Raw genomic sequence first — 27,714 nt, forward strand, 5'->3', positions numbered from 1 at the left:
TCTAATATATATAATCCATATTCAGACTCCCCAGTTGTCCTGAAAATGTCTTTTATGGCTTCTTTTCTCCCCAACCCAAGATCCATTCAAGTTTCATATATGGATACATTAGTTGTTGAAGCTCTTTAGTTTCTGTCCTTTGAAACATCTTTACTGAGATGTAACTGACACAGCGTACCACTTACCCATTTAAAATGTACAACACAGTGGCCACAAGGTGGGCAACCATCACCACATTTTCCATCACCCCCAAAGAATCTCCATAAGCCTTGGGTAGCCCCTCATCTGCTGTCTGTCTCTGGATTTGCCTATTCTGGACATTCCATATCCATGGACGCATACAGTGTATGGTCTTTGGTGTCTGGCTTCTTTCACTTGGAATGTTTCCGGGGCCATTATCATTGGGGCATCTATTAGCACTTCATTGCTTTTTTATGGCCAAATAATATTCCATTGTATAGACTTACCATTTCCTCTTATCACTTTAGTCTCCTTTGGTCTAGACTATATTCCCCACACATTTTTTCTTTTGTCTTTCCTTACTGTGGCTTTTGGTGGGTGTGGGGCAGGGGCAGATGGAGAGTCCAGGTCAGTTCAATGACTGACAGTCCTGGTCTAATTGTTTTCTTATGCTTAGATTCAGGGCCAGCAGTTTGGACAAGAGTACCAGTGGGGGCCTATTGAGTACTTCTTACTGCAGCAGTCAGGAGACACACACTCCCAGGTTGTCACCCTACACAGGATGCTGAGTTTGAGTTCCCAGTTAATGTGACAGCCAGATTGCTCCTTTGTAGAGGCATATTTTCCCTTTTTAATTTGTCAGTTACCTGTGGGCTGATGGGGTGAGACCATGCGCATATCCTGTACCCTAGTAATCTATTTACTTGGCACTCTGAGCATCCTGGATTGTGACCTGAATCTATTTTGACTTTGGCGGTTGCAAATGGTAATTTTCTAATTCCTTCTACATTTGCATTGGAATTCTTCCTGAAAGAAATGCTGTCCTCTCCCTCCCCCTGCTTTTTGGAGTCAATCACTTGTAGTCATTCATATCCATGCTCAAATTGCCCCACATGGGGCTTGTTGGGGCCCCTTTGTGCTGGTCTTTGGTTCTTTGGTTATGTTACATCATTCTTTGAACACTTTCTTACCTCTTTGCACAATAAGGTGTCCCAGGCCTATGTGGCATTTGAAATTAGCCATTTCTCCAAGGAGCCTGGGTTCTTTTTACATAGGGAATGGTATTTAGAAACCAATTTCTAGCTAGGAAGTGTTCTCGCTGTGACTGAGGTGTCCTTCTTTCTGAGCCCTTTCAGTGGAGTGCTACTGGGTGTGTGTGTATGATGTGCACACATGTGTATGGGTATAAATGATGTTGGCACAGTGGGCATGGTCATCAGCAACAAACACAGAGCAGCAAACCGGAGACTGCCTGGAAGAGCCTGTGATCCCCCTACCTGGCACTGGCTGAAACTGCACAGCTAGTAGAGCAGAGATGGGGAAGGTGCTGACCCCACACTGAGCATATCACCCCCAGTGCCAGACACTCCTTGTGCTCCTATCCTGGCCCAAGTTAGAGGAAGGAGGGTGACCTCTGTGTTCAGCTTCATTCCATGGAGTCTTGGACACAGTGGTACCCAAATGAATGATCATGGATGATGGAGCTCTTTTTTGACCCCTGCAGAGACACCTGGGGAGCAGGAGCATGTCCCAGGTCTCCGAGTGGAGAGATGACAGAAGATAAAAGCGTTATTCAGGCTTGAGTTCTGATTTCCTCTATTTACCTGCCTTGTAACCATAGACCAAGTAGGTCATTTCTGCAAGCCTCAGTTTCACCATCTGTAACATGGGCAGGGGTTGTGAGGATTGGAGATGATGTACGTCAAATGTCTAGCCGCATGTCTGCCTTGTAAGCACCCTTGGGAAGGAGCTCTTGCAGAGCTTCCTCCTCTGGTGGTTATCCTCCTTGTCCTCAGCACCATCAGCAACATCGATGTACAGACTCAAAGGCTGTTGCCAAGGCTGCCTGAGCACTGGTTGCCCTTCCCGGGGTTGGAGCACAGTGGCAACATGTGTCCATGACAGGTCACCCCTAAGCCTCCTGGGTGGCCATGGACGGTGGCCACCCTGAGCTCCCTGGGTGGACAGGGTGACCCCTGCAAACTGCAAAATCCACACCAAAGGCTCCCCTCCCCACATCCCTCCCTGGCATAGATTTGCTGGGCCAGTGTCTCTGAATGGATGAACCTTTGATAGAGCTCAGAGCCCTGCACCTTTTCTTTTCCCTGGAGAGTAGCTCTTGGGCTCCAGCCATGTGGCCTCTGTCTCTCCCCTCCCTAGTTTTGGCAAGTGCCCTGGGGTAGAACTGACAGCTTGGGAGAGTCCAGGGTGAGTGTGCCAGATGAGTCAATGCCATACAGACATCTCTGGAAGCTGTGGTTGGTCACAAGCTTGATGGGGCCCCAGAGCCTGCTGGGGCTGCTAAAGCAGCTACAGTAAGTAGGGGAGCCTCAGTGAAATGACAGAACGTAGATCAGTCTGCCTCCAGGAGCAGTCCCCAGATTCTGTCAGAGGTACAGGCCTGCCTCAGACTTGCTGGGTCAGAGGCTCTGGGAGGTGTGGCTGGGGCTCAGTTTGGAGCAGATTCCTCAGTTAATTCTGATGCACTCCAAAGCTTGAGCCTGTTGGTAACACAGGGAAACCAAGACTCAAGGAGCTCACATTCCTTGGCAGGATGTCAGGGCTAATGAGTTCATTTTCTGGTCTGTGAATTAGATGGTCTTAGTAAAGTCCCTTTCAGCTACACAGTCTGAGACCATTGGCATTCATTGGCTTTAGTTAAAAGCTGGAAGTAAGGGAATGGGTCAGTCAGTAGGGATGCCATCAAGTGTCCTGCCCTGCCTGATTTGCAGGTGGGTTCCCAAGACAGGGGCTGAACCCACCCCTGACGATCATCCTGCCAGGTGGCCCAGGGCTTTGCTGGCCAGGAGATGGGTGTCTGCCGGTTCCCTCTGTGGGAGAAGCCCTTCTGCTTTTTCTCTGGAGTCCTCACAGCCACTTCCTTACAGTCCACTAGAGAAAGAATAAGGCTGTGAGTCCCAGGACATAATACAGTGGCCACCCATGGGGTTTAGGGGTGACCTGCTTCCCAGCTCACACATCCTGCTCTGGGACCTTTCTGAATCCCAGTGTAACCACTAATAGTGGGACAAGGAAGACCCAGAATTCACCCTCCCCTTTGGGACCTTAGGCTCTGATGGCCATTGTGGCAGTTTCAGCTGGCAATCCTGAGTTTTCCAGACCAGAGCCATCCTGGGATGGGCAGGCAGCTGAGGACCTGCGGGCTCGGAGGTACTTGGCATGATGGTTCTCTGGCAACTGGAAGACATAAAGAGGCATTCCAGAGACTGAATGAAAGCTGAAACACGGCTCTGCTGCGAAATCCCTCTTGGCTCTCAGGGTTGGGAGAGCGGTGAGCACGGAGGTGGCCCCTGTGCACATTGCACGTATTCAGGGTTTGATGTGTGGGACACGTATCAAAGATGTCATGTTTTGAATCCTCAGTGCCGGGAGGCGGTAGCCGGCACTCTGCCTTAACTCTGCTCCTGGGGAGACTCTGCAGGTGCCGGCAGGAGGCAGTGCGCGGAATCATTTACCAGCAGAGGGCAGCTGAGGGGTTAACTCCCCAAATCACAGACGGGGAGAAGAGGAGGCAGACCTGGTCGGAGCAGTTCCCTCAGAGCCTGTTCTGGAGGCTTTCTCTAGTTCATCTGCAGGCTGGGCACTGCTGCCTGCCTTCTCCCAGAATATGGTGACTTAAGAGTTAACAGCAGCTAGAACCGCCCGGACTTGCCCAGCACGAAGCTTTGAACCAATCCCCCCACCTTCAGGGCGCCCAAATGGAAAAGGAAACGTGCAATATGGAGAACAGCTTTGACGATGTTTCTTGCCTCTCTCCGCAGAACCTGGGATCCTCGTCACCAGGCAAAAAGCAGAGCAAGGAAAATACCATCACGGTAAGTGGCTCCCATGGAATGCTTACAGGTTGGGTGGCAAGCTGGGGCGTTCGGCCACGGCTGAGCTGTTGCCATGGCAATGCAGACTGCTGAGTGGTACCCAGCCCGGAATCCAGGAAGTTCCAGAGCTTGGATGTAACGGGAGTTTCCCCCTGCCTCCTACCCCAGTCTGTCTTCTGTTGATTTCACATTTCACTTTTTCTCTCCTGGTGATGGAGAAGAAGTGTGGCTGGAAGGATGCAGAAACCATTTTTGCAGGGCAGGCAGGGGTGGGTGAAGGGGGGGAATGTGCTCCGTGCAAGTGATGTGACATGTAAATTACAGCCACGGCAGGGCTGCTTTTGTGCAGAGTAACTTGTGGAAGATGTCAAAGTTAAAAGCAAGGGAAAGAGCCCTAAGAATAGAGTTCCTGGGAGTTCCTGATAGGAAGCAGGCAGTTTCTGCCTAGAGTGGCCAGACCCGCCTCCCAGGGCTCTTCCAGAAGCCCGCCAAGCCCCCATGTGGAGGCTGAGGAGAATTCTCCCCAACCCACATCAGCCCTGTGCCTGGGGGGAAGCGGGTGCTGGACATCCGTGGCACCCCCACCCCACCACCACAAGTGGGTGAATGACTTGTCCAGCTGCTCAAATAGCCAATAACTTGGAGACGTGAGAAGTGCAGTCCTGGGTCTGCACAAGTGCAGCCGAGCTGGGAGTGGGGAGTTGCTCTCTGAGGCTGTCACACACAGTTCTGAGCCATTCTGACCACCCCCACGGAGATGACACTGGGAGTGGGTGTGCTTCCCTGGCTCATGCAGGCTGCAAATCCTGCTTTGGAGGAAAACGGGGGTTAGGCATACAGTGACAACAATAATTGGCTGCCACTTTTGTTTGCTTTTATGATGCACAAGTAGTGTTCCCAGAAGCTCGTTTAATTGTCTGCTCACTGTGTGAGGTGTAGGGGTAGGACCAGTGTGGTGGGGGGATTGTGAACCTCAGCTCTGCAGCCGGAGTGTCAGTTACCACACCTACTAGCTGACGCCCTGGGACACGTGCCTATGCCTCTCTGTATCTCAGCACCCACGTCTATGCAATGGGGAGACGGCGGGTGTCTGTGCCACGGGGAAGTGTGAGAGCTCAGTCCCTACGGGGAAAGCACTTAGACCAGAACCTGGCATTCAGTAAGTGCTCAGTATACTCTCGTGTTCTCGTCACCCTGCTTACATATAAGGAAACTGGGGCACAGAGCCATCCCTTTCAAGGTCACACCACTGGGAAGCAGCAGGATCTGAGACCTGGGCTCTTACCACGGGCAGTGCCCTGGGTGGAACTGCCTCCTGAGGGTGGGTCAGGTTGGCTCAGCCCACGTGGCCCTGGGCCTAGGCAGCTTCCTGGTTGCTGGGGCTCATGGGACTGGGCAGGGCAGGGGAGACTTTCTGAGGCACAGTCCCCATCTTCAGATGGCCACAGAATGCCCCAGAGGGCTGGAGCAAAACAGGAGCTGCCGAAATTCCCTGACAGGGGAGAAAGTGGGAGGGCCCTGGTGTATTAGAACTGTAGAAGAGTTCTCCCAGAATTGCCTGAAAGGCCTGTGGGGATGGGGCCCAGCCGCAGTGTGGACGTGAGTCCCATGCTGCACCTAGACTCCGAGCCAGAGCTCCAGGCTTGATCAGAGGGGCTGGGCTTGGCCCCAGGGTCTCCTCATGACACTCCTTGTCCATCCTGCCTCGCTACCTTCTCTCCTCCTCCCTGCTGACCTACATCAGTGCTGCTCAGGGACTGGCCTGCCAAGTGTAGTTGGCACTGGAAGCCTCTGGGATGCTTGTCTAAAACACAGGGTCTTTGATGGAATCCTAGACCTACAATTGGTCTCTCTGGGGCCCAGCTGGGAAGTTTGCCTTGTAACCACCACCCCAGAGGTTTTAAATAAACACCCAAGCCTTGGGGAATTTTTGCTGGGGAAACCGAGGATGGGAGGGACTGGTCGAGGGGTGCAGAGCAGGTGAGGAGCAGAGCCTGGCATTTGAGCTGTGCCCAGGTGGCCCCACGCATCCCCAGGCTGGAGGCAGCTGAAGAGGGACGTGCCACTTTGCCCATAACCCAGCCCTTTCCTCTGGGTTCTGAGCCCCCGGAGCTCAGGGTTTCCCAAGGAGATGCCGCAGGGCTGCTCAGAGGAAGGGAAGGAAAGACACCCAGAGGGGTGGGGTCCAAGCCAACCTCTCCTTGGCGTGTAGGAGGAGGTGAGCATCTTCACCCTGTCTGATCCTGCGGAGTAGAAATTTGCAAGCCTGGCCCTGTCTGAGTCGTGGTGGGGCCGAGGAGCCTGGTATGAGTCAGGGAGGGGCGGACACATTCAGCGGGGCCCGGGGCAGGGCCGCTGTGGAGCAGGCTGCTGGACCAGACGTGACGGGTGCCAGCAACACCTCTCAGCCCTCGGCACAAACGTGATACATCAGGATCTAAAGGATTCCCAATGCCATGCCGCCAAACTCACCTTCTGAAAAGAGGAATTTGGGGGATGCCTGTGGTCTTTGGTCACCACTTCCTGATGTTGGGGGCCCCAGACCCTGGGTGGGAGCTCGTGGGCTGGAGGTGAGCCCCAGCTGGAGGTGGGGTCATTTCTTTTATGCCCCCACGGACCCCAGCTCTTCCCCTTCACCACCCACCCCGATCAGCCTCCCTCCAGGAGAAAATTCGGGGCCTGCTTGGTTGTCAAGCCATCATCTCCTCTGTGCTGCAGTGGCTGTCCAGGTAGATGGGCAAGGAGCTATGGCCTCTGCCCTCCAGGCTGCCTGTGTGCTGGCCCTGGACTCGGGGTGGGGGGCATTGTGCTCAGGGCCTCTCCACGTCAGGCCCCTTGGGGGGGTCCCACGGTGTTGAGTGGCTCCCATGCCACAGCCGGCTGCTTTAGTGCAGCTGTAGTCCCCTCAGAGACCTCATGGAAGGTTTCTGGGGACAGCCTGTAGCTCAGGCTGCCTCTGCGCAGGATGGTCCTGGCAGAACCACACTGCACAGTGAGCGCTGTGGGCCTCGGGGTAGGCGTGTTTCTCCATTTATCCAAGGGGTGAAGTAAACTCTTGGTGTGAGAGCAAAGGTGCTGCTGCCCGTGGGCGTGGGGTGGCTCCCGGAGCTTTGCCCCAACAGTGCACTTGGCTAGGCTCTCCGTCTCCTGCTCTGTCGAGCACCCTTCCTACCTGAGCCCCTGCTGGGGGTGGGAGAGGGATGGCATGTCTACACCTCAGTGCATTGGAAAGGTAGTGTGAGGTAGGGTTAAGAGCCAGACTGCCTAGCTTCAGACCCTGATTCCACCATTATTCACAAGCTGTGTGATCTTGAGTAAGTTGCTGACCTCTCTGTGCCGTAGTTGCCTCGTCTGTAAAATGGGGACAATAATAGCAACCTAAATTACAGGGTTGGGGATTAAATGAGGTGATACATATAGAGCATTTAGAACTGGGGCTGGCGTGTTAGGTTTTGGGTCCTCTGTGTATGTGGGTGGAGGATGTGGCTGAGGGTCTTACTGCCCCCAGGAAGCCTTGGGAGGAGGCAAGCTCTGTCCCAGAGCTGGTGTTAACTGCCTGGAAAACGTCACCCCGGAGGGGACAAGCATTCACACAGGAAGGTCTCCATGGGGAAAGGCCTCTGGCACCTTCTCTTCCCTCTCTGGGCTTTGGAGCCCTGCTGGATGGAGCATGTGGTCAACTGGGGGCTGCTTCCCTCTTTCTAGCCCTTCTGATGTGGGGGCACAGGAGCCTTGACTGTGAGGCCTGAGGCCATAGAAGTCCAGGGCAGTGCTAGGAGTGGTGGCCCAGGAATTGGGAAACTGGCAGTAGACCTCGCTCTGCCATTTTTAGCTGCACGATAGCAGGCAAGGGCCCTGACCCGTTGGTGCCCTGGCTTGCTCATCTGTGCATGAGTTTGCACTGGGTGGTTGCAAATAAACATATGAGCTCTAATTGCTTACTGGACATCAGTCCCCACACACACCCCGCCAGCGCTCACCACCCACCTCTGCTGCATCGCTCTCTCCTGAATCAGGGGTCCCCCACCCCTGACGTGCTTCCTGTCAGTAGCTTGGAAACACTACATGGAAACGCTCCTGTCTGCCCAAGCTAGTCCACTCAGACTTTCTCAGCCACCACACCACTCACTTTTCCAGCCGGCTCCCTCTTTGTCATGGGGCCCTCCTGTGCATTGCTGCGTGTTAATGCTCCACCCTGGCCTCTACCCGCCAGGTGCCAGTGGCAACCCCTCCAGCCCCGTTTTGTGACAACCAAAAATGTCTCCACATTGCCAAATGTACCGGGGGGCAGGGATCAGGGAGCAAAATCATCCCTGGTTGACAACCACTGAGTTAACTTCGTGGTGTTCTGGAGTCTGTATGCAGAGTCCTGTGGTCTGGTTATCCTCTCTGCTATGTTGCTCTGAGTCACCGTCACGGCTCCCAGTCACCGTGGAGCCTGCCCTAATGGCAGGTGGCCGAGGTCAGCATTCTCCTTCCGGGGTATCATCCCATGCTGCAGCGGGAATACTCACCCCAAGAGCATCCCAATCATGTCATTCTCTTGCCACACACTTCCACGGCTCCCACGCCTGCAAGGCCCACTCTGGTCTCGCTCAGTTTTGTCTGCTCCCTGAGTCCCAGCCATGCAGAGCAGCATGTTCCCCAGTGGTGGGGTGTATCCTCAGAGCCCCAGGCCCTTTTCCTCCCCCCAAACACTCTTCACCTCCCATCAACCCCACCCCTCCTGCTCTGGCCTCTCCAAATCCCCACTAAGACTCCTCCCCTGAGCCCCTGGCCCTGCCTGTAGCCCCAGCATTGCATGCTCATTCCAGTGGTAGATTTATCCCAAAGTATTACAATTACTTATTTACTTATTTGCCTTCCACATGAGGACAAAAAACCATAGAGGGCAGAGACTCCATCTCTAGCCTCTGGGTATTGCAGCAAGAAGCATTTGCTGAGCAGCATTCAGGGGCCTGGGCTGCACCAGGTGCTAGGAAAAAAGGGTCTTCCTCCCCTCATGGAGCAGACTGTCTTGCAAGGAGGACAGATGCTGAATAAACAATCGCAAGGAACATAATCATAAATGTACATGCATGAAGTGCTGGAAAGATCTAGCACAGCACGTGGTACCAAGTAGCCATTCAACAAATGTTTGTGTGGATAGTGGACAAGCAGGTGTTCCACTGAATAGTGTTGTGGTCAAGGGCTTGAGCTCTGCTGTAAGCCCAGTCTGGATTCAAATCCTTCACTTCTGTGATCCCTAGTTTCCTCATATGAAATGAAGCCAGTGTCACCCAGCTTGTGAGGAGGAATACAGAGCTCTCGGCAGGGTGCCGGAGAAGGGCTCCCCAGGAATTCCACAACATTACAATTCCCTCCCAGGAGGGGGCAGGCAAGGTGCAGTTCTCGAGACGCCCACCAGGGGGCACGGGGCTCTGAGGATTTGGGAGATCCCTGGGGAGGAGCTGGGAGTGAGAAATCCCCAAACTAGAGTGGACAAGGGTGGAGACAGGTGCCTCGGGGCACCTGGCCAGTCTGTTCAAGGACCGGTGTCCTCATGAAGTGGTAGAAACAATAAGAGGAACGAGTCCTTATCCTCTCCCACCCACCCCCACACCCAGCTGGTGTCAGTGGTTATTACAGGGCCATGTGTGGGGCCCCCCGCCTTCTAGAACCCTTACAGGCCACTCCAGAAGACATTTACACCTGTGCCTGAGCACCTTCACCCTGAGTTCCTTTAGCGCCCAACTTAATGACATAGTAAATTTATCACTAAAGTTGATTGAAATCTTCATGGACTACAATATTAAGCAAAATAAAGATGGGCTGAAATTTCCACTATTTGTCGAGACAAGAATAACCAGAACATGACATAAGGACTTTGTGAGACTTTGGAATCCAACCCTCATTTCCATAGTTGCTGCAAGTAAGACCACATGGCAGCCGGTTGCTGAAGCCTGGGGAGGAGACGTACCTCAGGACACACCTTGGGGTATCAGCCTAGATAGAAGGTTTGGGGAGATGATTGCCTGATGCTGGGCACTGAGAGGCTGACCTTCCCTGCCTAGCAGGCTCCTGCAGACCAGAGACACTTTGGAGAGTGGTGCAGCATTGGGAGAAAAACCCTCCCCAACCCCAGGGTCCCTCAGGCTTCTGCCCTGAATTTGGCAGAATACAGTGCCCCCATCTCCAGAGCTCTCTGAGTCATTCCTGCTCCAGTCCTCACTGTGCCACACTTCCCTCCGGAGTGGGGTTCATTGGTCTGACTTCAGCCAGATGTCAGGATCCAGGGGGAGCGGCCTCCTTCCCTTCCCTGCTGGCTTCCCCAGACTGCAAGTGAAGCCTGTGCCCCTGGGCAGCCTGGGGTCTAGATTACTTCCAGCTGCCCTCGAGCCCCCGAGCCAGAGGTCATGGCCAGGGACCTATGGCCTGACTCAGCCGGCAGACGGCTTGGCTTGGCTTACACGGGGTAGGGTAGCTGTTGACCTTGTTTTTATTATTAACCTTGAGTTATTTGCCAACATTTAAACACTGAGACACCTCATTAATCCGATTTTCAGCTTTTGATTCATCACATAACCTGACAACTCTGGACTCATTTGGGCTTGACAATACTTGGTGGGAGCTGAGAGGTCTTTGCCTCCTAAACAGACCTCCACCCCCTCTCCCCCTCCCCAAAGCAGAGGCCAGTCACCCCCCAACCTCAGCTGCGGTTTCTATGACATTCAGCATCTGCTTGTTTGTGTGGCTTCCAATGTTGGAGTTTGTGGCCTCTGTTCAAACCCTCAGGGGTGTTCACTGTTCTTGCCTTGAACGTCTGACAGCTCCCACTTTAGCAGATGCTGGGCTGTGAGGAGGGGTTAAGGACTGACAGGGCTCAGGCCTTGCTCCCCAATACTCTGCGGCACCCACAAAGAGCACAAATCAATCAGCTGCACAGGAGCAGATCCTGGGCTGGAAGCAACATCAGCAGAAACAGTGGTAAAACCATTTCCAAGGAGCTGGAAAGCTGGGGGCACCATGAACATGCTTGGGCAGAAAAATCTGAGACGCATTCCAGAAATTTCTACACTGCACTCTCCAGCCCTAAGCATGCACCTTGAGGGATCATTTTAAACTCTCTTTGTTCACAGAGTACATATGAGATTAAACTCACAAGGTAACTTCTCAGCCCCTGATCTGCAGTCACAGAATTCCCTTTCTTGGACGCAATATTGCCAGCTTCCAGAAGTATTCTGTGCATAACCAAATGTAAATATATTGTCTCCTCTTTTGTTTATTAAACACAAATGGTAACATACTTTAAAGACTGGCTTATTATCTCTCTCCCCATAGCATCCCTGGCTCACTTCCCTTATCAGAACATAAGAACTTCCTTACATCTTCCACCGTGGATACAAGGTCCACATGCTTGTCTCATACTTTAACCTTTTGCCTGCTGTGAACTACAGAGTTGTGTTCCAGTCTTTTGCTGCTGCCAGCAGTGCCTGGTGAAAAACCAGGTACATGTGTCACTGCACATATCTGCAGGATAGATTCATCGAAATATAGTCATGAGGTGAAAGGCTCTGGCCATTTGCAGTTTTGATAGATTGTTACACTGCCTTTCAGAGAGTTTGTACCACTTCCAGCCCCTGTGGGGTGGGTGTGAGCATGCCTTGCTGCTCATTTGAAATGCCGGCCACAGGAGCATCCTAAAATCTGAGTGTGTGTTCATTAAGCTGGCCCTACAAAGAGACCTCTTCAGTGCTGTGTCCTGGGAACAGAGCCTTCCTAGCTTCTCCCAACCCTCCAGACAAGTCATTTTCTTGTTCTGTGCCCTACAGATAAACTGCGTGACATTCCCTCACCCAGACACGATGCCGGAACAGCAGCTGCTGAAACCTACTGAGTGGAGCTATTGTGACTATTTTTGGGTAAGTGGTGCCTCAGTTTCCCCCCCACTGTGGCACTGAGAACCAGGAATGGACATCCAGAAGGGGTATGAAGGGTCTTGAGCTCAAAGCAGAGGGGTCTCTCCTGTTGACACCTAGGACTGGTGGTAGAATTAAGCAGCTGAGGCTGAAGCTTGAGACCCTCTTGGAGTCAGATCATTCCATAAATCTCAGAATCAACAGGTTTTCATTCATGGTATGTGGAAACCTCAGCTGGGATGCAGGTAAGCTGAAGGGGCACTTCCTTTGCTGCTCAGTAAAGGCAAGAGACTAGAACCAACTTCAGTCCTGTGCTGCAGACCTGCTATGCCACTCTTGTGACTGGTGTCCAGGTGACCATGCATAAATGCTTTGCCTCCTGGGTCTCTCTGTTTCCATCAAAGTCAGGGAGAAGGGCGGGTCCAACTCCCTTTGGGAGCTCCAGCTAAGAGTTCAGTGGTTCCAGAACTTCTGGATATTGTTTAATGGGTAAAGAGCTACTGCTTTACAAGTTACAAAAAAAGTCTGAAGGTGGATGGTGCTGATGGTTGCACAACAATGTGAATGGACTTAATGCCACTAACTGTGCACCTAACAGTGGTTAAGATGGTAAATTCTATATTAATTTATTTTTCCAAAATTAAATAAGTATCTTTCGACAAATGTACAATCTCAGAAACTCTGGGACTAGTCCTGGGTATTTGCATTTTAAAGTCAGCAGTGACTTTCAAAGTCAGATGGCCTTATCTGTAAACAGGTAATGGTGATGATTGTACAACCTTGTGAATATATTGAACACCACTGAATTATACTTCAATAGAAAAGAAAAGACTTTTGCAAAGACCCTGAGGAACAGTAACAATAATCAAAATAAAAGCTTCTTTTTCACCACTGTGCAGAATGAGTTATCTCCCCTTTTTTAGGTTTTCTAACCAGGTACTAGACAAAAATGCTTTTTTTTGCCACCAAATCATATGTGCTTTAGAAGATATCCAGTGATTCTTATAGCCCCCTGGTAGGGGCAGTTTCCTATGGGCCCAGCTGTGTTTCTTCTAGATCTTCTGAGATCTGTGCAGAGGCAGCAGACATTATAAAAAGGGATCTTTGGCATCAGACAGCCCTGGGGGTTGAGCCCAGTGGTGAGGGTGATCAGGGGTCACAAGTAGGAGGGTTCATAGGCCCTGTACGCATGTTGGGTTGTGTTCTGTTTGCAGTGGGAAGATGTTGGAGGGTTTAAGCATGATCTAATCTGATTTATCTGCACCATGAGAGAGGACTGTGAGTGTGCAGGGGTGGAAGTTAGCAGGAGACCAAGAAGGATGGTGCAGCCAGGGAGATGGAGAGAAATAGCTGGGTTTGGAGACCTCATCCCTAAGGAAGGGTGCAGGAAATGGACTCTTAAGGGAGACCAGCTGGAGTGGTGAGTGGGCACCCTGTGAGCCAGAGGCTGGCGTGTGGAGACCCCTGTGGGTATCAAGGGGCTGGAAGGGTGGGAAGGGCATGTGAACCTGTCGCTGGTCAGCAGCATCCAAGAGATGGACGTGTATAAGTTTTCGTCTTCACTCAAGCTCTCCTGGGACTCTGATACTTACTTACTCAAGGGTGTTATCTCCCTGACCGTTGTGGCCTTTCCCTCTAATAGAAATTTCTCTGCTGACATAACCATTAAAGCCCATTTCTTTGGGCTGGTTTTCCCAGGTGTGGACAGATTGCTGAGCATATCCATCCTTTTGGGAGGCAGATTAGGGCTCAATATTTTGTATAATTTTTCTTCTGCTTTTTTAGCAAGTTGTATTAATTGTACAGTGAAATGCACAAATGCACAAACCTTTAAATTGGCCAGCACAGCCCCACTATGACACGGTGCACCCAGTGTAGTGGCGGTCTCCTTGTCACCAGAGGTATTACGGTGTGTCTCAGGGCAGCTGAGGAAGGGATCCCACATTGGGAGGAAGTGGAGAGGTGGCTGTAAAACCTTACATCTACTTGATGGTCAGTAGGGTTCTTTCCAAGTATCACCAACCCCTTTCCATTACCCTCTCTTAAAATTTTTTTGCTCTGGAAGGGATCTTAAGAGTTGCAACCCACTCCTATTTCAAGGGTTGGGGGTGGAGGGACAAAGCCTAGGATTAGAAAGACCTGACTACCTCACCCCGTGGCTGAGCTGAGACAAGAGCCTGGGGTCTTTCCAGATCCTGGGGCAGGGTTCTCATTGATTCACCTCTTTGTGATTTCAAAGGATGTATTTTTAGCTCCTTCCATTAAGTATCAAAGCATTTGACTCTGGATTCCTGGTGAGGGAAGGCCGTGCTAGCGCGGTCCAGGCAGCGGATGTGGCAGGGGAGAGAGCAGGAAGGAGCTATTTAGGTGTCCTTGGGGAAGTATAGGCAAAACAAAAAACACATTTGTGGATATTTGCCCAAAGAAAACAAAAACACTAGCTCGAAAAGATACATGCACCCCTATGTTTATTGCATCATTACATCCAATAGCTAAGCAACCTACATGTCCGTTAATAGGTGAGTGAATAAGGAAGGTGTGATATACTGTTCAATGGAATATTACTCAGCCATAAAAAGAAAGGAAATCGTGCCATTGGTGACAACTTGGACAGACCTAGAGGGTATAATGCTAAGTGAAATAAACCAGGCAGAGAAAGGCAAATACCATATGATTTCACTTACATGTGGAATCTAACAAAATAAATGAGCAAAGAGTAGCCCAGAAACAGACTCATAAATACAGAAAACTGGTGGTTGCCAGAGATGGGGGGGAAGTGGGGTACAAAATAGGTGAAGGAGATTAAGGAGTACAAACTTCCATGAAAGGTACAACATGGGGAATATAGTCAGTAATATTTTAAGAACTTGGCATGGTGACAGATAGTAACTGTTTGTGGTGATAATTTTGTAATATATATAATTGTACAATCACTATGTTGTATGCCTGGATCTATTATAATATGTCAGCTATTCTTCAATTAAAAAATAAAGTAAAATTTAAATGTAAAAATGTATTTCATTTTGAAAATTTAAGGGTATCTGCTTGCAAAGTAAATTTGGTACTACGTTTCCCCTTTCATTGACTTGGCCATCTTCCTGAATTCATGACTTGTTTAAAACTAATATTAGATACCATTTATTGAGTACTTAGCTATATGCTGAGGGCTATGCTACATCCATTTCCTTATGTCATTTATCCTGAAATGGTCATAACGAGGTGGGTGGTTATTTCCCCAGTTTCACAGCTGAAGCGGCTCAGGCTTGGAGTGAGTGCAGAACCTGCCTGAGGCCCCCCAGCTGGGGTGTCAGTGCAACAGCCTGCCTTTCCACTCTGGCTGCCCTTCAATCCAGTTTCACCCTGGAAGCCACTGTGATCTTTCGTAAATGTGCACTGCAGGATGGCACTGTCAAGCCAAGTGTGAGAGGCCGATGGGAGAAGGGATGGCTTGGGGTTAGGGGTACCTGCCCCCAAGGTCACAGACTGTCACAGCTTAGTGTCAGGACACCAAAACACCCCGGAGGGTCTGGCTAACCTCAGCAACCATCTGCTTGGGAGTAACAGGCCACTGGGCGTCAGAGCCAGTGCTGCTGGCCACCTGCCCTTCTTCCTCTTCTGTCCCACCTTGGGAGAATTGAGGGTCATGGAGCTGGGGTGGCAGCAGCTGTAAGGGCTTATGCATCAGAAAACTCGTGGGAGCAGGGGCATCAGGAGAGACACCAGCTGGGCAGCCCAGACTGCTGGAACGTTCCTGCCTTGTGGGCTGAGGGGGGTGTTCCCAGGCATCCCAGTCCCTTCTAGGGCTGTCTACCCTATGCTTTGTTCCCCGTGGCTCCAGACCTAAACTCCTGTGCTTGTGTTTCCTTTCTAGGCTGATAAGAAAGACCCCCAAGGCAATGGGACCGTAGCTGGGTTTGAACTGCTCCTTCAGAAGCAACTGAAAGGCAAACAAATGCAGAAGGAAATGTCAGAATTCATCCGGGAAAGGTGAGACCCTGCTCCTCCTGACTCCCAGGACTGGTGAAGGCTCCCACCTTGGCACCGTGGCCCGAGCAAAGGGAGCAGCAGGAATGAGCTTTGCATGCCCAGTACTGGGCTTGGTTGGCACCTGGGAGAGCATAAGACCAGAGTCTCAGACTTGTGGTTCTTGGGACAAATCTGACCAGCAGATGTATTGTTTTGGCCTGTGTAATGTTTTAAAATATTTGAACCAACATTTTTTTTTAAATTGGTGAATTTTACATCTCTAAGATATCTAGCATCTCTTAAGAAAGCAGAAAGTCTGGCAAGAGTGACTCTGCTTCTCTTTAGCACAATTGGCCAGATCTGAGTACAGCTGCCCCTAAGAGGGAGCCTGTGTCTCCAGTTTGCCACAGTCTCCACCACTCCCTATTGTTCCCTACACAAGCTGCTGGACTCCTTTACTTACCTGAAACACTCTCCCTTGTCATAACAGAAAAAGAAAATGTTACCTTTCAGTTGATCTTTGAACTAAAACTGCCTCCTAGGCCTGGACATGCAGAAACCCCCTACCCTCCCATCCCCACCTTCAGGGAGCTCAGTCTAAGGGGAGAGTCAGGTAAGGCCATAAGGATAAGTGTAGGAATTAAAATTGTAATTTGTCTAACAAATGGTTTGCTTGAACAGAGATGAGGAAGCAATAAATTCAACCTGATGGAAATAGGAAAAGCTTCAAGGAAGTTTGTTTTCTGTCTCCCCCTCTGAACAGGGTCTCTCCAAGTTCTGAGACCCTGTTAAGCACACACTCAGATACTCACACACCTGCACACATACACCTGCACACACATATATGCCACACACACACACATACACACAACTTTCCATCTGGAGTCCCTAGAAACTGCTGGAATGAAATATTAAAGGGTAATATTTTTAAAATAACTTCTTAAATTATAACAACAATAATCCAGTATAATTCCTGGGCATTTTAAAGTACCTCTTTTCCTTAGGAGGCCTATTTTCTATTTTTATGATCAAATTGTTTTATGACCCATTAAACTGTTAGGATTGAGAGATTGCCTAGCTCAGGGGCAAGAAAACAATAGTATAAAACAGGTGAATAGGAAAATGGCTGGAAAGCCAAAATTTGAACACACGTAGGGTTTATACATTCATAAAAATGTCATGTTGGGAAAGAAATGGAAATCCACCATTTGAGAGCACTCTGGTCTTCCTTGACGAATGCAGACCCTGCAACTTTCTTGGGATCTCGTGGGGAGGGCCTTTCAGAGCTGGTGGGAGAGAGCAGAGGAGGGCACGTGCCGGGAGGGGCAGATGGCTGGTGCTTTGCAGTAGATGGAGGCCATGCTGGCCTGGGTTGGATGCCACGCTCAGGGAGCAGGTAGGCCTCAGGCCTGGTGCCTGTAGTCGTCATTGAAGAACTTTTGCAGGTTTGGAGCTAGGAGTGTGATGGGTTAGATCTGCTGCTGAGGGATGTGTGGGCCACCTGCTGCAGGCTGTCTGTGTCCTCTCCGGGATGGCAGGGCTAAAGGCAGAAAGGAAGATGAGGTAGGAGATAGACCTAGAGGACTAGAGATGGCAGAGGCAGCGGCGAGAGAAGGAACAAGATGCTGGGTCTCTCACTGCCAAATTGTGAAGCAGCTGTGCAGCCATGGACTTGGTCGGGCTGCCCTTGGCACATCGCTGCACCTGTTGGGTGTCAGTTTCTGAGCAGCCGGGATGCAAACGCTGTAGCCCAGCAGTGTCTCTGGGGCCTTTCCTTTTGCTGAGTGGTGGACCGGGGCCCTGCGGGGCTCCAGCCCTTGAAGCACAGCCCCTCTTTCTCCCACACGGCCCAGAGGACCGCTCAGGCAGTGAGCAGTACCCATTTAACGCGATGTGCCAGATGACACAGATCACTCCCCAGAGAGCTGCCTTGAAAGTGTGTCAAGTGCCTGCCTGCTGGGGATGAAATCCAAGGCAACTTCCCTCTCTGGGGAAGTGGAATCAGCATGGCTCTGGGCACTGCCTGGTTTCCATGGAATCCTTGTGCCACACAGGCTTGGTGGTTAGGGGGCTGGGAGACTGTAGGGAGAGACTCTATTCCTGCTTCCAAGGGGCCCATGCCACCTTGGAGGGTCAAAACCCAGAGCTCTGGAGCTCGGAGGGGGAGAGGTGGACAGCACTGGGCATCCCTGTGGCCATCACGGTCACATCCATTCATCTAAGGGTGTCCCACGTGTCCAGCCCCATGGTAGGAGCTGTGCCAGATGGCACTTCATCTTCACAGCGTCGAGGGGTCGGGGCTGGAGGTGGTAGTAACCCATTTGGCAGATAAGGAGATGGAGGTTCAGACAATTTTGTTCACTCATTCTTTCCACACATATTTACAAAGCACCTACTGTGTGTTGGGAGGACAGACGAGAGGCACATACTCTCAGAGCCTATGGGCTAGTGGTTCCCTTACCTGGTTAAGACGTGGCAGGGCTGCAGGTCTGGCTCTGGACAGCTGACCTGTGGATTTTCTTTCTTTACAGGATAAAGATTGAAGAAGAATATGCGAAGAACTTAGCTAAGCTCTCTCAGAACTCATTGGCTGCCCAGGAGGAGGGGTGAGTGGGGAGGCTGGCGATGGGAGTGGGGAGGAGGGACACTCAGGAAGGACACTTCGTGAGGACAAAGAGCAGGTCTCCGGTGTCTCTTCTTACAAGGACATGAATCTTTCGGATGAGGACCCCACCCCTCTGACCTCATTTAACCTTAATTACTTCCTAAGCGGCCCCACCTCCAAGGTCCCTTTTCTCTGGTCACTGATCAGTCAGATGGGGAAGGCTCCGTTTGCCTGGCTCAGGGGTGGCACTTCCACACTGTCTTCTCTTTAGTGACCACAGGCCTCCCGTTAGATGCTGGAGAAAGTCAGGACTCCCTTTGTCTGGGCCCCGGGTAGCTGGGCACCAGCTCCCAGATGCCCACCCCCAGCTCCTCTTTGTCTGAGGGCAGGCTGGTGGGAAGCTGCGTGTGAGCAGATTCCGCACCTGGCCCTTGTCTAGAATTCTCTCCTGCGGGTCTGAGGCCCAGGTTCTCCTCCCCCTCCAGCTATGACAGTCCAGCCCTTCATGGGTGGGACCTGGGCTGAGGGAGGCTCAGCGGCCCCTCTCAGCCACAGAAGGGTCGCAGTGGGAGGAAAACTATATAGCTTTCTCTGCTTGTCTGTTAACAGAGTTTCAGCCAGCCACTCGGAGTGCAAAATGATGTTCTCTGGACAGCTGTGTGCCAGTGCCCCCAGACAACTAGACATAGAGTTCCCGTGTGACCCAGTAATTCCACTCCTAGGTTTATACCCCCCCAAATTGAAAGCAGATACCAAACAAATACATGTACATGTGTGTTCATAGCAGCATGATTCACGGTAGCCATAAAGTGGGAAAAGCAGCTAGCTAATGGATAAACAAATTGTGGTATGTCTGTGTTGGACGTAGGGATATACATGATGGAATATTATTCAGCCATTAAAAGGAATGCTACTATGTGGGTGAATCCCCAAAAACATACTACATGAAAGAAGCCAGACACCCATTGATAAGAAACATCCAGAACAGGCAAATCCAGAGAGACAGAATGAAGATGGGTGGTTGCCAGGGGCTGGGGAAAAAGGGGAAGGGGAGTAACTGCTAATGGGTATGGCATTTCCTTTTGGGGTGTGCATTCATCTGCTTGGGCTGCTGAAACAGAATCCCATAGACCAGGGGGCTTAAACATTTAAGTTCTCAGTTCTGGGGCTGGGATGTCCGAGATCAAGGTGCCAGCAGGGTTGGTGTCTTTGAGAGTGCTCCTCTCACACTGCAGGTGGCCTGTCCTTCATGAGGACAAAGAGCAGGTCTCCGGTGTCTCTTCTTACAGGGACATGAATCCTTTCGGATGAGGACCCCACCCCTCTGACCTCATTTAACCTTAATTACTTCCTAAGAGGCCCCACCTCCAGATAACAGCCACACTGGGACACTGGGGGTTGGGGCTTCAACATAGGAACTTGGGTGGGGAGGGGGTGCACAAGTGTTCAGTCCATAATAGGGCGACTAAAATGTATTGGAACCAGATAAAGGTGGTGGCTACACAGCATGGTAAATGTAGTAAATGTCACTGGATGGTTCTCTTTAATGGTTAATTTATATTATGTGGATTTCACCCCAATAAGAACAAACAAAGACTCAGGAAATTATAGAGCTGAAAGGTCCCCCTCTGTCTAGTCTGACTTCCTGCTACGAGGGGAAGAGAGCCCCGAGGAAGGAAGACATTCTGTCGTGGGTGGTTATGGCTGCGGTTGTCAGAGGGCTGTGATGTTAACCGTGTCCAAATCTGTCTGCATGGCCTGACTCCTTCAGGGGACAGGGCTTTGCCAACCAATGTGGCTTTGATTAAGGCCTCCGCATGGGCCCGCTGTGCAGCCAAGAGGCCTTCTCCAAGTGGTTCTCCCTGACCCGGAGAGCCACAGGGCGGCCCTGTAGGGCCAGTGTCTCTTCCATGGGCATAAGTGAGGTTACCTCCGGCCCCCTTCTGCCCCCAAGCCCCAGGCCTGAGATAGGGCAGGAAGGGGACACGTGGGGGAGTCACCCTTCCGGGCCAGGAAGCGGGCTTTCCTCGGCCTCGCCATGCCCTGTAAGTGCCATGCTCCTCCAGGGTCTTCCAGCTTCCACCTCCTCCGCCTGGACTGCTGCCAAGGACACTCTGTCCTGCCAGCAGGCACAGCATACGCTCCCCGCTGTACAGGTCAGGCCCACCCCACTGCCGTACACACACGAACCCACAGACATGGGCAACTCGACACGCTCACGTATGTGCATCAGCATTACCCACCTGCCTCACTGGCATGAACACGCATACCCCATCACCACTGCACACACACACTAGCCCCATGCCCACCTCCTTCCAGCGGCACCATTGAGGCAGTGGTGGTGAACAACAGGCCCCCTACTCACGACATGCAGCAACGCTGTCTTGCGTTGATGCACAGTTTTGGACAATAGCCTAGGCCACCTTGAAGCTTTCAGTGTCGGTGCAAGAGCCTAGAAATTTGGGGCAATGCAGGAAGATGGGGGTATTCGAGCTGTGCAAAGTGTCCAAGTTACATTCCAAAGGATCTGTGCACATTGGCAAGCAAACAGGATCCGGCTTTTTATCCTTCCTTTGGCTGTGCTCTTGTGTGGAGAGGAGATGGGATTTTGGCCTTTCCTGGTTGGTAATTGTCAGTGACGTGCATTTGGATTCGACTGTAGACTGGAAGAGAAATGTATCTTAGGTTTTATTTCTTTCATTAACCTCTTATCAGATGAAAAGCCTCTCTCCAAGTGAGATAATTTCTCAGTTGCTTTTTTCTAAATAGTGAAGTGGCCGCAAGGGGCCTGGACTGTCAGGCAGGGGGGAGGTGTGCATGGGGGCTGTACTCGCAGGCAGGCCTGTCTGGGTGTTTGCAGTGACACCCTACCCCCTGTGAAGGCCCAGCGTGGAGGTGGGGCCAAGGATGATGCCCTCAGCATGGAGGTATACTGCCTCCTGTCCTCCCAGGAGCCCTCACAGTTGCCACTAGGCCCGTTGCTGACCACACAGTCAAGCTCTCGGTAGACTTACAAACTCTTCGGCGCCACCCAGGGCCTTCTGGGCTCCTGGGCTACTGTCTGTACCTCTGGCAGGTTCCTGTGTAGCTCAGCTGCAGGGACAGACGTCTTTCTGTCACCTTTAGTCAAGTGCCCACTCCTTCTAGGACTGCTTCTGTAAGCTTCTGTGTAGTGTCAGCTTTCGCTTTGGTCCTGTGATCCGTCTTAGATCATCTGTGTGTATGGCTGAGGTCAGACTCAAGATCCTTAATTCCCCACGTATATCCATTTGTCTCCATGCCATTTGTTGAAAAGATCTTCCATTCCCTGTTGAGATACTGGCACCTTTGCTGTGCATCAGTCTCCTGTATCTGTGTGCGTCTGTTTCTGGACCTGGTACTCTTGTTCCTCTATCTGACCACCCCAATGGCTTTCACCCCTCCTTTCCCCACCCCAGACCTCCAGAGTTGTCCTAGAATAGCTTCCAGGGGCTCAGGCCCTGCTGGCCAGGACAGACGTCAACAGCTTGGACTGGCCTGCTTCTCACTCCATTTCTTCCCTGGTGGGCTCCCCAACCAGGATCACCCGAGGGGACCTCTCTCTGCGGCTGGACTGCTAGATAAAATCAGTCAGTCATTTCCCATAAACACCCACCTCGGCCTGAGCCAGCACTGCAACCAGCCAGGCCTGGACTGGGATCAGAGGGATCCATTCTGTTCTGTTGGGTGATTCTCAGCTGTCTGCTGCTCTGCTCGAAACCCAGAAGCCTTGTAGCATGCTGTCATTTAATCAGCTTTTGCCACTCAAGTTAAATGAATTCTCTGGGGGGAAGTGGCCTTTTGATGAAATTAAGTCAGCTGAGCATTCGGCTGGGTTTACTGGCTGAGTGGAGAGGTCTCAAGCGTGGGTGCAGGGATATTGGGAAGGCCAGCAAGGTTTCAAGAGTGCCAAACAATGGAGGTTGTAGCATAGGGGCCTGCACTGAGAAGTCTCGGTGACTTCAGGAGATTGCTTCTATTTGAAACCTGTCCTTGGCATGGAAAAGTGATTTATTTCTCTAAGTAATGGCTTAGAGGACTCTGCCATTCTCCTGTAAGGTCAGCACCAGGCTCACAGTCCAGCAGCAGCGAAGAGCTGTGCTCTGAGGATGGTGACGGGGAGCCTTCTGTGCTCAGGTCCCTAGACCCAGGTGGTCCATCTTCTTCCCTCTTGGCAGTCAGGCCGCGGAAGGGTTGACCTGCAAACAGGGCTGTGTGGGATCTTCCTTTTGAAAAGGGTTTCTTCCTGAAAAGGCACCTGTTCTGTCCTTCCTTGATTTACCAGCAGGCATTTGCACCCCTCATCAGCAAGCTGGGGCAAGACAGCGGGAAGGCATGGGGACAGTAATGAGCCAGGGATCAAGCCCCTCCCTGTGGCTGCACCCCGCCTTCCTCTCGCATCTCCCCAGTTCTCTGGGTTTCCAGATATTTCCCCAGACTGCCTGCTATGGTCTGTTCCCTCAGCCCCAGAGGTCCTCAGCTCAGTTTGGGATATGCTGAAATATGCTACTCTATGTTGGTGTTGTGCCTGGCCTCAGCCTCAGCCACGTCCACAACCTCGGGTGTTACATGCTTCCCCAAGACTCAGGGTGGAGACCCCCATCCTGCCTCAGGAAGGTCTGTAGCCCCTGGCCCGAGACTGGGGCGGCTTTCTGCGGGCCTGACAGTCTCCTTGTGTTGCAGCTCCCTTGGAGAAGCATGGGCCCAGGTGAAGAAGAGCCTTGCAGACGAGGCAGAAGTGCACCTCAAGTTCTCTGCCAAGGTAACCCCTCCCTGCGCCCCTCTAGGTTGGTCTCACAGGGCGGTGCTGCCAGACTTCTGACAACCATCTCTGCAGTCTCTATCATTGGCCAATTTCCCTGGTGTAAATTTCAAGCGTCTGGGAAGATCTACCCAAAAGTGGTAGTGCTCCCACCATACGGAACACCAGTCCCCATAAATACCCATCAAGAGCATGGATAATAGTAAAACATAGTTAGGAAGTGATAAGTGCCGAGTATTCATGATCTTTGTGTTTAATGGAATTTGTTCATTTTAAGTTTAGATCATGAAATTTTTAATACTGGCTGTCTCTAATAACCAGCTCACAAACTTCCTACAAATTTAACATCTGGCTGTGGTGAGCCAGTGTGGTCTGCCTCAGCAGAGGTCTGTTGGGGGGTGGGTGGACAGCCCTCAGCTCCTCAGTTGAGCCCCGGAATGGTGACACTCCCTCTAGCCTTGTGGGGTTTTCAAAGGAACATACTGGCATTTTCTCCTCCTTGGTGTCAGGAGAGACTGGACTAGGCCAGTGGGAGAATGTTTTGGTTTTGTTCTATTTGTTCTTACACAGTTTCAGACTATGCACCTGACCCTTCTTTCATTTGGATCTAAAGACTAGCACCTTGACCTTGAGGACGTGATGTTTCTATCCTGTCCACTCTCCCTGGGTCCTCAGGGTGCTGGCTAGCACGCAGTAGATGCTCAGTAAATATTTCCTGAAGTAATGAAGAGTGGGGCCCTCTGACTAGCTCCTCCTGACCCTGCTGCCTCACCGCCCCATCTTTTCAGGCCTACTTTCTCTCAAGATTTCTCCATGTTTACAAAGGACCCTCTGTTCGCCACTCTCTGGCTCATAACCTCCAAATTCCATCTGTCTCTCAGCTACTTTTCAGAGGAAAAATAAACGAGGGGTCTAAGTGAATTCATGCTACAGTGTGCATGACTGGCAGGGTGGTTCACTGGCATGCTTGCTTTTTAAAGGAACAGACCCTTGAGAGGGGCACCATTCCCGGTGACCTTGGCCTCCTGGAGTCCATGCTCTTCCCTCTGCCCTCTCACCACAGTCAGGCACAGCAGCCCAGGAAGGCACTTAGACAAAGTGCTTAAACTCTCTGAGCCCATTTTTAAATTGAAGGGGTGGGGGCACAATACCTCCTTTACCCCTTGAAGGTGGCCACCCCCAAGGATGGCTGCCCCTTCCCAGGACTTCCTCGCTCAGGATTCACGGGTCCACTCTCTTTCCTAGTGCTTTCCCTGCAGCGACTGCAGTTCTGGGCTTTGGGGTTGCCATGGGACATGCACTGGGTGAGAACAGGAACCTGGCTGTGTACCCAGGTACCCCGACCCCACCCCAGGATGGTTCTCTGCACACGGAGGGCAGGGTGAATGGCTCAGGTGGCTGAGACGCATGAAGGAGCTTTAGAAAGAGCTGGGGTAGGAGGGGAAACAGGGCTGTTACGAGCTTCCCACTTCTAAAGTGCTCTGAGAGTGGGGGACACCCAGATGTGTGAGACCCAGAGAATTCCTGGGCTAACAGTGGCTCCTAACCTCATGCACAAAACACTTCATAAGAAAATTGCCACTCAAGCACTAGGAGAGAAGGGATCTTCTCTTGTGCCTTGCATACAAAGCAGGGGGTTATTTTTAAGCTGCAGCTCTTGGGTAGTGTTCCCTCCAGTCTCCCTCCTCCCGTCCTAGCCCCTAGCAGCTCCTTTCTGTGTGGTGGCAGAAACTTCATTGACTGGTGGGAGGGCCGGGAAACTGCCTTTGTGATGGGGCGGGGTGGGAGCCAGATCTGCAAGCCTCTGAAAGACCACTGCTGGGTCCCCAGGAATCCTGGTGGCATTTACTCCCATCAGCGGAACCCCGATTCTTGACTGTTTACAGAGTACTCAAGAGCTGACGGAATGTTCTCCTGTGTCTTTTTAGTACCACTACCAACACCAGTAATTCTAGCCACCAGATGTGGGGGGTTTTCCCACACCGACTGATTCTCTGACACCAGCTGGGTGTCCTGCAGTTCAACTCAGTTCTGACACTAAGCGCCTACATCTGATCCCGCAGGTTACAGGCTCGGTCCCACAAGACTGCCCCCACTTCAGAGGCCAGTTACAAGTAGTAGGTCCCCAGGTTACCCACACTTCTGTCTGACTTGGCTACAAATAAGGGGTTCCCACACGGCCTCCTGAGGTTTAATCATTTGCTAAAATAGCTCATAGAACTCAGGGAAACACATACTTAGGTTTACAGTTTTATTCTATATTAAAGGATCTAATAAAGGACACAGGTGAACTGCCAGATGCAGAGGTATGTAACGTGAGGTCCAGAACTGTCTTGAGCATAGGCGCTTCTGTCCCTGTGGAATTAGGGTGGGACACCACCCTCCTGGTACCTGGATGTGGTCACAAACCTGGAGGCTCTCTGAACCCCCTGGTTTAGGGATTTTTTATGGTGTCTTCATCATATCAGCATGATTGATCATTATTAACTCCATCTCCAGGCCCTCCCCGTTCCCCAGAGGTTGGGGTGGAGGGGTGGGGCTGAAAGTCCCGAGCTTCTAATCATGGGCTAGACTTTCTGGTGACCAGCCCCCGTCCTGAAACTATGCCGGCATCCACCAAGAGTTGCCTTGTTAGAAGAGGCTCCTATCACCCAGGAAATGCCAAGGGATCAGGAGCTCTGTGTCAGGAACCAGGGCCAAAGACCGAATATTGTAACAGAGATCCTCCTAGCCTCCCTGTCACTTAGGAAATTACAGAGGTTTTAGGCTCTCTGGCCAGGAGCCGGGGACAAAGACCAGAACACACATTGTTCACTGTGTCACAGTGATGTAAGTGTTCTAAATGGTTGTGCACGGGATGTAGCTCCTTCCCCTTGGGTTTATCAGCCACCGTGCAAGACAGCATCTCCATCTCACAAATGAGCAGAGGCAGAGAAGGTATAGTGCAGCCCCCGGTCACACAGCCAGGGGGGCTCAGCTGCCGAGGAAATAGAGGAGAGGGCTGAGCGAGTTGGAGGCCTGACCCCCAGACCTTTCTTTGGGCACCAGTGGCATTGGAAGCCCAGGGCCCCATTAGGAGGAGCCCTCTGCCCTCTGTTAGGGGCTGTCCAGGGTCATGCAGGCTGGCCCTCCAGATGCTCAGGATGTTCTAAGCGAGGTATTTAGGAAGCAGGGCTGACTTCACCATTCAGCTGGTGGGAGGCCTAAGAAGAACGTTCACACAAAACACATTTTTCCAGAACTGTCTCCAGCCTGTCAGTCAGTGTTGGTGGCCTCAGGCAATTGTAATGGCTGCCCAGTGGTGGTGTGGCTATTCCTTGAAAGGAAAGGGGCTCCAAAGATTTATTCATCTGCCATGGATAATAATGGCTTCATATGCACAAAACCCATATTTACTGTCTGCTTCAAAAGGCCCATTGAAATTCCTCTCTGAATGTTCTGTGTTGGGGGTAAGAGCTCTTTAAGAAATGCAATTTTGTTATGGCAGTCTTTCAGGCTTTGCTAGTCTACTAGCTCAAGCCATTGTTAATATCCACAGACTGCCTAAGAAATAAGATTGCTCTATACAAAGGAAGTTATACCTGGCTCCAGCCGAGGAAGGGAAAATAGAAAAATTTCTTCTGATGGGAGAAAATCTGATCATGCCATAGAAGTGATGCATTCAGTGAGAAGATTTTAGGGGGACAGTGGGAGTCAGGAGACATGAGTTTTATGTCAGTGTTAATCACTAACAAGCTGTGTGACCTTGGGCAAGTCACTTAGCATCTCTGGGCTTACAAAGAGTTTGGACCAGATCAGCAACTTGCAACGTACTTGACTGACCCACAGTAGTATGTTTTACAGGGCCATGCCAAACACACAGATATCCACATACAGATAGGCACATACATAGCCAGAACAAATGTTTCACGGAATAGGGCTTATCCTCCCACCTAAAATGTGCTTGGATATTTTCCATGCATGTCTGGTTTATTCTCACCAAAAAACTGGTCCTGACCCACTCAATTAATTTCACAAGTCTTGGCAACCTACCCTTTGAAAAACCCTGAACCAGACAGTCTGTGAAATCCCTTCCAACCAGAGATTTCCCTTATTCCCTGCTGATGTGTGAGATGCAGCAGCGGAGGCCAGGAGGACCGGAGTTTGAAAAGGCAGATTGAATGGCCCCCATCGCCTGGCCTGTCTGAGCCGGATTGGCTCAAGGGTCCGCAAGGACGAACTTCTGGGAAGGCCTTCTGCCTCCTGTTAAACGAAGATGTGTACGGGTAAGAATGAGTGTTTAAAAAAAACCCAGCCAATTTCTTAAAGAAAAAAATTAGTCTTTTTAAAATACTTATAGAGGGAGAATCCACGGGTCTTCATCTCTGGGATTGAATGACCTCAGACAGCTGATAGATAAAGATAGCCTTATGTTTCTGGAACATCATTTGCAATTTAGGGAAACACTCT

The 27,714-nt window shown here is 51.2% G+C and overlaps 1 protein-coding gene across 12 annotated transcripts in view; it reads left to right on the forward strand.

Annotated features, from left to right (window-relative positions):
• The window catches only part of GAS7 (growth arrest specific 7), a 224,138-nt gene that overhangs the window by 180,486 nt on the left and 15,938 nt on the right, over positions 1-27,714 (forward strand). For all 12 annotated transcript variants that reach the window (XM_036927721.2, XM_057500865.1, XM_036927724.2 and 9 more), the window contains 5 exons: positions 3,963-4,016; positions 11,828-11,917; positions 15,786-15,901; positions 18,412-18,486; positions 23,187-23,265. In XM_036927721.2, the coding sequence (XP_036783616.1) occupies positions 3,963-4,016; positions 11,828-11,917; positions 15,786-15,901; positions 18,412-18,486; positions 23,187-23,265 (414 nt within the window). The remainder of the gene's footprint in view (positions 1-3,962; positions 4,017-11,827; positions 11,918-15,785; positions 15,902-18,411; positions 18,487-23,186; positions 23,266-27,714) is intronic.

This window comes from Manis pentadactyla, chromosome 4 (genome assembly GCF_030020395.1).
Source record: "Manis pentadactyla isolate mManPen7 chromosome 4, mManPen7.hap1, whole genome shotgun sequence".
NCBI lineage: Eukaryota > Metazoa > Chordata > Mammalia > Pholidota > Manidae > Manis > Manis pentadactyla.